General features: G+C 38.5%; 1 protein-coding gene across 1 annotated transcript; it reads left to right on the top strand.

The window, feature by feature from the left end:
* The first annotated feature begins 1,561 nt into the window (after nt 1-1,561).
* Nucleotides 1,562-8,988, top strand: LOC145861031 (uncharacterized). Its single transcript, XM_082962381.1, has 4 exons — nt 1,562-1,893; nt 3,324-3,563; nt 5,384-5,625; nt 5,879-8,988. The coding sequence occupies exons 2-4, from the start codon at nt 3,461-3,463 to the stop codon at nt 5,993-5,995; spliced, it is 462 nt and encodes a 153-aa protein (XP_082818507.1). The 5' UTR covers nt 1,562-1,893; nt 3,324-3,460; the 3' UTR covers nt 5,996-8,988.
* Nucleotides 8,989-14,479: the final 5,491 nt, after the last annotated feature.

The raw sequence follows: 14,479 nt of genomic DNA, 5'->3' as shown, positions 1-14,479 counted from the left end.
ACGCACAGAATGAGCAGTATGGCTGGTGGCATTGTCAAGCTGGAGGGTCATGTCAGGATGAGCCTGCAGGAAGGGTACCACATGAGGGAGGAGGATGTCTTCCCTGTAACGCACAGCGTTGAGATTGCCTGCAATGACAACAAGCTCAGTCCGATGATGCTGTGACAGACCGCCCCAGACCATGACGGACCCTCAGGAGTACAGGCCTCGGTGTAATGCTCATTCCTTCGACGATAAATGCGAATCTGACCATCACCCCTGGTGAAACAAAACTGTGACTCGTCAGTGAAGAGCACTTTTTACCAGTCCTTTCTGGTCCAGCGACGGTGGGTTTGTGCCCATAGGCAAAGTTGTTGCCGGTGATGTCTGTTGAGGACCTGCCTTACAAGCCATCAGTCCAGTCTCTCTCAGCATTTTGCGGACAGTCTGAGCACTGATGGAGGGATTGTGCGTTCCTGGTGTAACTCGGGCAGTTGTTGTTGCCATCCTGTACCTGTCCCGTAGGTGTGATGTTCGGATGTACCGATCCTGTGCAGGTGTTGTTACACATGGTCTGCCACTGCGAGGACGATCAGCTGTCCGTCCTGTCTCCCTATAGCGCTGTCTTAGGCGTCTCACAGTACGAACATTGCAATTTATTGCCCTAGCCACATCGGCAGTCCTCATGCCTCATTGCAGCATGCCCAAGGCATGTTCACGCACGCACGATTTCTTTTGGTGTTTTTCAGTAGAAAGGCCTCTTTAGTGTCCTAAGTTTTCATAACTGTGACCTTAATTGCCTACCATCTGTAAGCTGTTAGTGTCTTAACGACCGTTCCACAGGTGCATGTTCATTAATTGCTTATGGTTCATTGAACAAGCATGGGAAACAGTGTTTAAACCCTTACAATGAAGATCTGTGAAGTTATTTGGGTTTTTGCGAATTATCTTTGAAAGACAGGGTCCTGAAAAAGGGATGTTTCGTTTTTTGCTGAGTTTAGCAACTTCGCAATTGAAGAGGATTCCCAGCCAGCCAAACCCTGCCCTTACTCGGACGACGCGGCCGGCACGGGAACGCAGTTCGCACTGCTTGATGCGGCAGGTAGCCTAGCGGTTAGAGCTTTGGGCCAGTTACCTAAAGGTTGCTGTGTCGAATCCGCAAGCTGACAAGAGGAAAATCTGTTGTTCTGCCATGTCATTGTAAATAAGAATGTGTTCTTAACGGACTTGCCTAGTTATATAAAAGGTTACATTTTTAAAAATTAGACCCACTGTGCGGCTCGGGAGGCTCCATCCACAAAGTTTTTAATGCTTATCAATTGCCTTGCACAAAGTATCAAAATACTCAAATGCAACTTAAACAGGACTCTTAAAGAATTTAAATGTTAACTGAGAAAATTTGGAAAAATAAATAAATAATGAATGTTATTAATTATATAAAGCAGCACGTGTAATCATCTGCCAGAGAGTAGCCCCAATCGGCCCGAGCCCCAAGTAACACATTTGGTCCAGAAAACTCACACCGGAATCGGTCCGAGCTCAATCCCCGCATCCCAGCCATAAGTAAGACTGCCTAAGGCGGACCAGACTCGGGCCACAAGACGTCGGCCGAGTCTGACTCTCAGCTGGAATCGGCCCAGATCCACTGTGCTAGCTGGGATGGGACAACATTCCACAGGCCACAATCAACAGCTTGATCAACTCTATGCAAAAGAGATGTGTCCCGGAGGAGACAGCGAACCCTTCTCATGTCATGGAGTAGGGCCATCCCAAGGATCCCGGAATGCACGGACGGTGTTAGTTGGGGAACAGGAAGTTCCGGACAGACGCGCACCATTCTTCAGTGTAAAGAAAGCGCCAAAACGGTGCAGTCAAGAAGATAACCTTTGTGTCCGTTTATATTTATTACTACAGGTATGTAATAGGTTTAAACTTTCTAATATCGAAAGAACATGTGATACCATTTTAGGGGATACATCTGATACGGTATTATCACGTTTGGTAAAGGTAAGATGTGTTCTTTTTGTGTCAAGCCGAGTGAAGGAAGTGGCAACTATTTTACAAGTTACATAGTGTTAATATTGCGACAGTTCGTTTCTGGTATCAGAACAAAATAGTCAGCACATAGTAACTTCTAATTTATCTGAACTTTAATTAATGCAAACACGTGTATGGTAAATATGTCGTTCGTATACGGTCTCTCTGTGACACCTCGCAGGGAAAACAGAGAAGAGGACGACACCTCCTTTGTTCTCTCTTTTATTCTCTGACAGAGATAGTTCCTGCTCAATGCTGGCCTGTCAGAGGGAGGAGGAGCGTGGTTTAAACTTGCTCCTCCTATCGTCGGCGTGCAGGCTGGTCCCAGCCTCGTGACGCACTTCCTGTCGCCGGGTGTCGTTCTTCCTGTCTTCAGCAGTTGATTTATTTGTAGTATACTTAATATTGTAGCATAGCTTCCCCGGTATATTATATAAGTTATGCAAACAAATATCCAGTTCAACCCTAACAATAGTTAGAGCAGTTGGGGTTTGTCTGAGTGTATGTACATAATTTTCTCATAATTTTCTCAAGGTAATTTATTTATTTTCATAAAGAATCTATTTACTTGAGATTTCTGAATTCGCTTTATTTGTTTTGGTTTTGTGGTTTTTGTTTTGTGTAAAATTCACGAGATGGTCAAATGGCGGTTCCCCCTCGGTCTGCATCAACGTACTTCAGTGCAGGCAGTGAGGGTGCAGCAGAGAGACAATTTTACGGTTGCACTACTGTTTTGGAGCTGAATGTAATGATTATCAGTTTACATGTGTAATAATATTCAGACACATTCAGTTGTTTCTATCTTTGTCTATAAATGTTACTATGGTGTGAACGGAAATAATATTCGATTTTGATTGAAATAATACAGCGAAGAAAATGTTATTCAGGAAAATAGTGCTGCTTAAAACATACTGCAACCTTGTACTAAATGGTTTTTGAGTCATTGATGCATTTATGTGATTTCAGAAAATCTACTATAGATTAAGTACACTTAAGTTGTGTAGCCTAATTTAAAGTGTATACTTTGTCTAATGTGAATTAATGTTTTGTTGTCAATGCTTAGCTACCAGATCTATTGAAATGAGAACAGTGCTTGACTTGGACAGGAGCTCACTGGAGCTGAGAACCGTCACCTCAAATGTCTACTGTTTGAGCTCATGTTCCTCTTATAGAATATTACCTCAACAGTATTGTGGAGCTCCTGCACCTAAATGTAAACCATATTTTTAGAGAATAAAGAAAGTGCCAGAACTGTCAAGACAATAACTTTTTGTGTCCGTTTCTCTTCATTACTACTGGCCGACTAGAATTAAGTCTAAGGCCGGTAACATCAACAGTGAGGACAGACCCAGCCTGCCTCTCTCCTTCCACACTGAGTCCAATCCTACAGTCACTGGGTCCTGATTGTGACAGTGGAGCCCAGTTTGCACTGCAGGATCCAGAGATGGGATCAGTGAAGCTGGAAGACTGCAGTCAAACACTGGAGTTGAATGTCAACATTAAAGATGAAGAAGAGGAGGAGAAGATTGGGAAATCTGTTTCTCATGGTAAGAACAGGTTCTATTTAACTTAGTTTGTTATTCATTCCAACTTCTCACTGTGTATGAAAAGTTGCAGTAGAACTGTTTCATGATGAACTGTTTCAATGAGAAAGTAGATGTTATTTCATGCTACTGAGACTTGCATGGTTTGACACCAGTATTGCCAGAATTTGTTTTATTCACTGGGCTACCTGGAGTGATCAGAGAGTAGACTAAAGAAGTGAAGTAGACACACTGCCAGTATTTTAAAGATCTATGAAATTAGTCTGTAGTTACTAACCCTTGTGATAGTGAGTGGAGGATGGTATAGCTCATCATATTCATGACTTATGAGATACTTTTAGAATAATTTTTATTCCCTTTTGTATTATACAGCCTACTTATATGAATATGTACAGGTAGCCTAGTGATTAGAGCATTGGGCCAGTAACCGAAAGGTTGCTGGATCGAATCCCTGAGCTGACAAGGTAAAAATATGTCATTCTGTTCTTGAGCATAGCAGTTAACCCACTGTTCCCCGGGCGCCGAAGATCGATTATGGCAGCCTCCCGCACCTGTCTGATTCAGAGGGGTTGGGTTAAATGTGGAAGACACATTTCAGTTGAATGCATTCAGTGGTACTATTGACTAGGTATCCCCCTTTTCTTTTCAGAAAGTATATAGACCCCTTGCCTTTTTCAACATTTTGTTACGTTACAGCCTTACTCTAAAATTGATCAAATAAAACACTCCTCAATCTACACACAATACCCCATAATGACAAAGCAAACACAGGTTTTTAGAAATGTTTTCACATTTTATAAAAAATTTGAAACAGAAATACGTTATTTACATAAGTATTCAGACTCTTTGCTATGAGACTCGACATTGAGCTCAGGTACATCCTGTTTCCATTGATCATCCTTGAGATGTTTCTAGAACTTGATTGTTGTCAACCTGTGGTAAATTCAATTGATTGGACATGATTTGGAAAGGCACACACCTGTCTATATAAGGTCCCACATTTGACAGTGCATGTCAGAGCAAAAACCAAGCCCTGAGGTTGAAGGAGTTGTCCGTAGAGCTCCATGAAAGGAAACATTCACAAGCTGGTAAAATGGCGGCACCCACTCGGTCTGCGTCAACAGACTTCAGTGCAGGCAGTGTGGATGCAGCAAAGGGAGACCATTTTACGGTTGCTCTACTGTTTAAATGCTAAATGTAATTATTATCGGTTTTCTACATCTGTACTAATCTTCAGACGCATGCAGTTCTTTCTATATTTATCTGTAAATGCTACTATGGTGTGAATGGGAAATACAATTGGTTTTTGATTTAAATAATACAGTGAAGACGAGGTTATTCAGGAAAATAGTACATAGTGCTGTTTAAAGCATACAGAAACCTTGTACTAAATGTTTTTTTAGTCATTTATGCGAATTTGGGAAAATCTACGAGAGGTTAAGTGCACTTACGTTGTGTAGACTAATTTTAAAGTGTATACTTTGTCTAATTTGAATGAATTCATGTTTTGTTGTCTGTGCTTAGCTACCAGATTTATTGAAATGAGGTCAGTGCTTGACATGGACAGGAGTTCACCGGAGCTGAGTACCGTCACCTCAAATGTCTACTGTTTGAGATCATGTTCCTCTTATAGAATATTAGCTCAACAGTATTGTGGAGCTCCTGCAACCTAAATATAAACAGTACCGGTACCTATTTCAGTCCAAGTCAAGCACTGAATTAGATAATTGAACAAGAAGAAATATAATGTATTTAATAGAGAATAAAGTGCCAGAACTGTCAAGACAATAACTTTTTGTGTCTGTTTCTCAATGTTACTACAGGACAACTAGAATTAAGTCTGAGGCCGGTAACATCAATAGTGAGGACAAACCCAGCCTGCCTCTCTCCTTCCACACTGAGTCTAAACCTACAGTCACTGGGTCCTGATTGTGACAGTGGAGCCCAGTTTGCACTGCAGGATCCAGAGATGACATCAGTGAAGCTGGAAGACTGCAGTCAAACACTGGAGCTGAATGTCAACATTAAGATGAAGAAGAGAAGATTGGGAAATCTGTTTCTCATGGTAAGAGAATACCAAGGGTGACTATTTGATGAATCTCAAATATAATATATTTTGATTTGTTTAACAGATTTTAGTTTTGGTTACTACATGATTCCATATGTGTTATTTCATAGTTTTGATGTCTTCACTATTATTCTACAATGTAGAAAATCGTAAAATAAAGAAAAACCCTTGAATGAGTAGGTGTTCTAAAACGTTTGACCTGTAGTGTATATCACACAACTGACTGGTTCTTCTGATTTTGTTCACACAGGAGACCGTGTTGAGACATTCTCTACATCCAGAGAGCAACAGCAGGAAGATTATGGAGCTAAGAGGTCTCACCACTGCCCATATTGTGAGGAGAATTTTTCAGTTCTATCAAAACTAAAATTACACCTAAAAATACACCTAGGAGAGAATCTGTATTCCTGTACTGACTGTGGGAAGAATTTCTCTACATCAAAGGTTCTGACAGTTCATCAGAGAGTGCACACTGGAGAGAAGCCTTACTCCTGCTCTGACTGTGGGGCGAGTTTCTCTCAACTGGGCACCTTAAAACGACATGAACGTGTACACACAGGAGAGAAGCCTTACTCCTGCTCTGACTGTGGAAAGAGTTTCTCTCGACCCGATGACTTAGAAACACATGAACGTATACATACCGGAGTGAAGCCTTACTCCTGCTCTGACTGTGGAAAGAGTTTTTCTCGACTGGGCCACTTAAAAACACATGAACGTATGCATACAGCAGTGAAGCCTTACTCCTGCTCTGACTGTGGAAAGAGTTTCTCTCAACTGGGTGAATTAAAAATACATGACCGTATACATATAGGATTGAAGCCTTACTCCTGCTCTGACTGGAAAGAGTTTCTCTCAACTGGACAGTGTGAAAACACATGAACATATACATACAGGAGTGAAGCCTTACTCCTGCTCTGACTGTGGAAAGAGTTTCTCTAAACTGGACAACTTAAAAAGACATGAACGTATACATACAGGAGTGAAGCCTTACTCCTGCTCTGACTGTGGAAAGAGTTTCTCTCGACTGGGCCACTTAAAAACACATGAACGTATACATCCAGGAGTGAAGCCTTAAAATGCTTCACTTCAACTCACCTAAAAGTTAATCAGAGAACACAGACGGGAGAGAAGCCTTACTGCTGCTCTGACTGTTGAAAGAGTTTATTTTGAATGTGCCAGTTAAAGAGACACCAAGGTAAACATAAAGGAGAGAAGACTTACCACTGAGCTAAAAGTTCATCAGAGAACACACACAGGAGAGAAGCCTTACTTCTGCTCTGACTGTGGCAAGAGTTTCTCCGGATTGGCAATTTAAAGACACACCACCTGATACACACAGGAGAGAAGACTTATCACTGCACTGACAGTGAGAAGAGATTCTACAATTTGGGCAATTTAAAAAGACACCAATGTTTACATAAAGGAGAGAAGCCTCATCAGTTCTCTCCGACCAGCTAAGATTAGACACTCCACTTAATTATCATCTCATAAAATAATTGGCGATGTTGAATTGGATCAAATGAAAGTGTAGAACACTCTATTGTAATCCTATAGTTTCTCACTGTGAGAGAACTGTGCAGAGGAAAGGGAGCGTTATAGAATGTTATCCTCTCTTTACTCTACTGATCAGTATGCACCTTGTCAGTTTTGGTGTGTTTTGTTAGCTTCTACTGGAAAGATATTGAGATGATCTTGGATTTGCCCTTAGGGTTGAATATCCTCTGTGAGGCGTCTCACAATGGAGTCTGATGGTTGACTGGGTGGTACTGCTTCCCTCTGCAGTTTTCTATGGGAAAGAGCTGATAGACACAACATGCACTGAGTGTACAAAACATGAAGGATGCCTGCTCTTTCCATGATATAGACTGACCAGGTGAACCCAGGTGAAAGATATCATCCTTAATAGTGTAGTTGTTGTGTATTTATTATGGATCCCCATTAGCTTTCACTAGAAAACAAGAAACTGCGGTTGCAGTGGAATGAAAACACTGGACACTGGAAAGTTGGAATATATTGCCTGGTCTGATGAATCCTGGTTCCTGCTGTTTCACACTGATGGGATGACTATGGTATGGAGGAAACCACGAGTACATGCATCCTTGGTGGAAAAAGTAACTAACTGTTGTCATGACTGTCCTGATCAGGTCAGGGTACAGGAGACCACCACCCTACAGATTATCTCCCAAACCCCAACAGAGGAGGAGAGATCTAGGGGTCTGAAGATGTGGGGGGTTTTATGACACCTCACGCCCAAAATAAACCTTAGGCCACTGAGAAATTCCTTTGTCCTCTCACTATGGAGAACTGGCCTCAGAACATTAAACATGCAATAAAGGGACTTTGGAACAATGGTTTCCGTCAGCCACAATGGTGGTCATGACGAGAGGTGGAATATGAAAATGTATGTAACTTTTGAATTGTTATTAAAGGTTAAGAGATGACGTTATTATGAAAACATTGTACCTTTAAGAGTTTTCCCAGTATATGCCTGATGTTTATACATTGTACTTTGTGTGGAAAATATCCAAATCAAAGAGAATGTTTTGGTAAAGATGAGATGTGAAGGTAGTGTCTAAAATAGGATTTTAGTCAAAATCTAGGCCTTGCCCCTTTACTTGGTCCGCCCAGAGAATTGCCCTAAAGGCGGTTACGCCCACTTCTGACCCGAGACTATAAGACAGGAGAGTGAAGAATTAACATATGAGACTAATTGACCCCAAGCTGCAGCGAAGGTCTAACAAAGTCAACGAACCCCAAAACGAAACACAAGGTTGAAGACAAAGAAATATTTTTCTACACGAGCTACGGACGAGTAGCTGTGTCTAAGCGGGTGAATTCAAGCCGAACCACCCAGCCTCCACTCTCCATTGAATCGTGGTATATACACGGTTCGAGTCCGAAGCTGTGAGCTCTGAGCTACAGAGCTGTCTGTCCTCAGAAGACCCCTTTCAGATCAAGGGCGAGGGATCAGACCACTTAGCCAAGAAGGACACTGACATCGTGAGGACAACCAGAGAGTTGCGCCGGAGAAGTGCGTCATTGAGAAGCCTAAACGACACACGCGGAGCTTCCCACCTGAGACCTCCAACACGTAATTACATCATTATATTCTGACCCATAAGAGCGGCAGTTCGGGGCAAGGCTAGGTTTAAATAAGCATAGCTGACAAATTAACCCAAATGTATATTTCTCTCGTGTACTTCCTTTGTTTCTCTCTCTTTTAAATCCCCATTTTGGGTAACACGCGCCATAGTGTGTTGGCCCGTTATACTAAGTCCTAATCAATAGCTAGACTGTGTTTTGTGTATGTGTATTTTTATCATCATTTTAGCTTGCTAGTAAATAAATAATCAACTAAGATTGGTGTGGTAAACTCATTGGTGAAGCCCGGGTCCGTGCAGATTCCCGGATTATGCGACGTTCAGAATGAGACCGTAGAGGAAATTGATTAATTTAGCGACTGTTGTAAAATCGATATTCTGATATCCTTTGAGTTAATTTGGGAAATAGAAACTCAATCAAAATACTGTTCCCATGGTGCCCCAGGTTGATGAGTTAATAATTGCTTGATTCATTGCTTAATTCATTTAATCACGCAATTATAAACCGTTAATCATTCGATGAGCAACAGTCGTCACATTAACTAATACAACGTCACGACATAGTCATACTTGAGTAAAAGTAATGATACCTTAATAGAAAATTCCTCAAGTAAAAGTCACCCATTAAAATACTACTTGAGTAAAAGTATTTGGTTGTAAGTATACTTAAGTATCAAAAGTTAAAGTATGAATAATTTCAAATTCCTTAAATTAAGCAAACCAGATCGCACAATTGTCTTGTTTTTTATATATTACGGATAGCCAGGGGCACATTCCAACACTCAGACATCATTTACAAACAGAGCATTTGTGTTTAGTGAGTCTGCCAGATCAGAGGCAGTAGGGATGACCCGGGATGTTATCTTGATAAGTGCGTGAATTGGATCATTTTCTGTCCTGCTAATCACAAAAAATGTAAGGAGTACTTTTGGGTGTCAGGGAAAATGTATGGAGTAAAAAGTACATTATTTACTTTAGGAATGTAGTGAAGTAAAAGTTGTCAACAAAATACGTAGTAAAGTACAGATACCCCCAAAAAACGACTAAAGTAAAAATGATTTAAATAACAACTTTACACCACTGCATGCATCCATGCCGTGTGTCAGCATTGCAGGCTGGTGGTGTGATGGCGTGGGGTGTGTTTTCAGGACACACATTGGGCCCCTTGATAAAAGATGAACAATGTTTGAATGCTACAGGATGTCTAAATAATCATTGCCAATCAGGTGTATCCCTTCACGGCAGCAGTGTATCCATCTGCAAATAGATTTCTTCAGCAGGATTATGCCCCATGCCACAAGGCTTGTCCAGGAATGGTTCCAAGAACATGACAGTGAATTCAGCTTACTGCAGTGGCCTGCCGAGTCACCAGATCTCAATCCAATTGTGCATCTGTGGCAGGAGATGGAACAAGCTATTCAGAGTAGAGATCCACTCCCAGCCGACTTGACACAATTGTGGGAAGCTTTGGAGTCAACATGGACCAGCATCCCTGTGGAACGCTCGCAACACCTTGGACACTCTATGCCCCAACGAATTGAGGCTGTTCTGAGGATAAAGGGTGGTGCAACTCAATATTAGGAAGGTGTTTGTAATGTTTTGTACACTCAGTGTATATCAGATAAAGATGGTGTGATCAGTTTTTAGCATTAGTTTGGGTGGATTATTTTATATTACTAAACAACTTTTGTTTAATGATAAACAGACTATGAACTGTATTTTAATACTGGATGTATTATTTTAGTCATTGATGAATGTATTTGAATAACTGTATTGAAGGTAATTGATCTGGCGGCAGGTAGCCTAGTGGTTAAGAGTGTTGGCCCAGTAACTGAAAGGTCGCTGTTCACCGAATCGGCTCGGGACCAATCTGTCATTGTGCCCTTTAGCAAGGCAATTAACTATTTTTTGTCCTGTAAGTCTCTCTGGATAGAGAGTATATTATATCCATGACTTATAAACAGAGAGAAACATATTATATCCATGACTTACAACCAGAGAGAGCCATATTATATCCATGACTTATAAACAGAGGGACATATTATATCTATGACTTACAAACAGAGAGAGACATATTATATCCATGACTTACAGAGAGAGACATATTATATCTATGACTTACAAACAGAGAGAGACATATTATATCTATGACTTACAAAGAGAGAGACATATTATATCTATGACTTACAAACAGAGAGAGACATATTATATCTATGACTTACAAAGAGAGAGACATATTATATCTATGACTTACAAACAGAGAGAGACATATTATATCCATGACTTATAAACAGAGAGAGACATATTATATCTATGACTTATAAACAGAGACATATTATATCCATGACTTATAAACAGAGAGAGACATATTATATCCATGACTTATAAACAGAGAGAGACATATTATATCCATGACTTACAAACGGAGAGAGACATATTATATCCATGACTTACAAACAGAGAGAGCCATATTATATCCATGACTTATAAACAGAGAGAGACATATTATATCCATGACTTACAAAGAGAGAGCCATATTATATCTATGACTTACAAACAGAGACATATTATATCCATGACTTACAGACAGAGACATATTATATCTATGACTTACAAAGAGAGAGACATATTATATCCATGACTTATAAACAGAGAGAGGCATATTATATCTATGACTTACAAACAGAGAGAGACATATTATATCCATGACTTATAAACAGAGACATATTATATCTATGACTTACAACCAGAGAGAGACATATTATATCTATGACTTACAAAGAGAGAGACATATTATATCCATGACTTATAAACAGAGAGAGACATATTATATCCATGACTTACAAACAGAGAGAGACATATTATATCCATGACTTATAAACAGAGAGAGACATATTATATCCATGACTTACAAACAGAGAGAGACATATTATATCTATGACTTACAAAGAGAGAGACATATTATATCTATGACTTACAAACAGAGAGAGACATATTATATCCATGACTTACAGAGAGAGACATATTATATCCATGACTTATAAACAGACAGAGACATATTATATCCATGACTTATAAACAGACAGAGACATATTATATCCATGACTTATAAACAGAGAGAGACATATTATATCCAAGACTTACAGAGAGAGACAAATTATATCCATGACTTATAAACAGAGACATATTATATCCATGACTTATAAACAGAGAGAGACATATTATATCCATGACCTATAAACAGAGAGAGACATATTATATCCATGACTTATAAACAGAGACATATTATATCCATGACTTATAAACAGAGAGAGACATATTATATCCATGACTTACAGAGAGAGACATATTATATCCATGACTTACAAACAGAGACATATTATATCCATGACTTATAAACAGAGAGAGACATATTATATCCATGACTTACAAACAGAGACATATTATATCCATGACTTATAAACAGAGAGAGACATATTATATCCATGACTTACAGAGAGAGACATATTATATCCATGACTTACAAACAGAGACATATTATATCCATGACTTATAAACAGAGAGAGACATATTATATCCATGACTTATAAACAGAGAGAGACATATTATATCCATGACTTACAGAGAGAGACATATTATATCCATGACTTATAAACAGAGAGAGACATATTATATCTATGACTTATAAACAGAGAGAGACATATTATATCCATGACTTATAAACAGAGAGAGCCATATTATATCTATGACTTACAAACAGAGAGAGACATATTATATCCATGACTTACAAACAGAGAGAGCATATTATATCCATGACTTATAAACAGAGAGAGACATATTATATCCATGACTTACAAAGAGAGAGCCATATTATATCTATGACTTACAAACAGAGACATATTATATCCATGACTTACAGACAGAGACATATTATATCTATGACTTACAAAGAGAGAGACATATTATATCCATGACTTATAAACAGAGAGAGGCATATTATATCTATGACTTACAAACAGAGAGAGACATATTATATCCATGACTTATAAACAGAGACATATTATATCTATGACTTACAACCAGAGAGAGACATATTATATCTATGACTTACAAAGAGAGAGACATATTATATCCATGACTTATAAACAGAGAGAGACATATTATATCCATGACTTACAAACAGAGAGAGACATATTATATCCATGACTTATAAACAGAGAGAGACATATTATATCCATGACTTACAAACAGAGAGAGACATATTATATCTATGACTTACAAAGAGAGAGACATATTATATCTATGACTTACAAACAGAGAGAGACATATTATATCCATGACTTACAGAGAGAGACATATTATATCCATGACTTATAAACAGACAGAGACATATTATATCCATGACTTATAAACAGACAGAGACATATTATATCCATGACTTATAAACAGAGAGAGACATATTATATCCAAGACTTACAGAGAGAGACAAATTATATCCATGACTTATAAACAGAGACATATTATATCCATGACTTATAAACAGAGAGAGACATATTATATCCATGACCTATAAACAGAGAGAGACATATTATATCCATGACTTATAAACAGAGACATATTATATCCATGACTTATAAACAGAGAGAGACATATTATATCCATGACTTACAGAGAGAGACATATTATATCCATGACTTACAAACAGAGACATATTATATCCATGACTTATAAACAGAGAGAGACATATTATATCCATGACTTACAAACAGAGACATATTATATCCATGACTTATAAACAGAGAGAGACATATTATATCCATGACTTACAGAGAGAGACATATTATATCCATGACTTACAAACAGAGACATATTATATCCATGACTTATAAACAGAGAGAGACATATTATATCCATGACTTATAAACAGAGAGAGACATATTATATCCATGACTTACAGAGAGAGACATATTATATCCATGACTTATAAACAGAGAGAGACATATTATATCTATGACTTATAAACAGAGAGAGACATATTATATCCATGACTTATAAACAGAGAGAGCCATATTATATCTATGACTTACAAACAGAGAGAGACATATTATATCCATGACTTACAGAGAGAGACATATTATATCCATGACTTATAAACAGAGAGAGACATATTATATCCATGACTTACAAACAGAGAGAGACATATTATATCTATGACTTATAAACAGAGCGGGACATATTATATCCATGACTTATAAACAGAGAGAGACATATTATATCTATGACTTATAAACAGAGACATATTATATCCATGACTTACAAACAGAGACATATTATATCCATGACTTACAAACAGAGACATATTATATCCATGACTTACAGAGAGAGACATATTATATCCATGACTTATAAACAGAGAGACATATTATATCTATGACTTATAAACAGAGAGAGATATATTATATCCATGACTTACAGAGACATATTATATCCATGACTTACAAACAGAGAGAGACATATTATATCTATGACTTACAACCAGAGAGAGACATATTATATCCATGACTTATAAACAGAGAGACATATTATATCCATGATTTATAAACAGAGAGGGACATATTATATCCATGACTTACAAACAGAGAGAGACATATTATATCTATGACTTATAAACAGAGAGGGACATATTATATCCATGACTTATAAACAGAGAGAGACATATTATATCTATGACTTATAAACAGAGAGAGCCA

This window comes from Salmo salar, chromosome 16 (assembly GCF_965601325.2).
Source record: "Salmo salar chromosome 16, fSalSal1, whole genome shotgun sequence".
NCBI lineage: Eukaryota > Metazoa > Chordata > Actinopteri > Salmoniformes > Salmonidae > Salmo > Salmo salar.
Note: the sequence above shows the minus strand (reverse complement) of the source record. Positions and strands in the feature narration are given on the sequence as shown.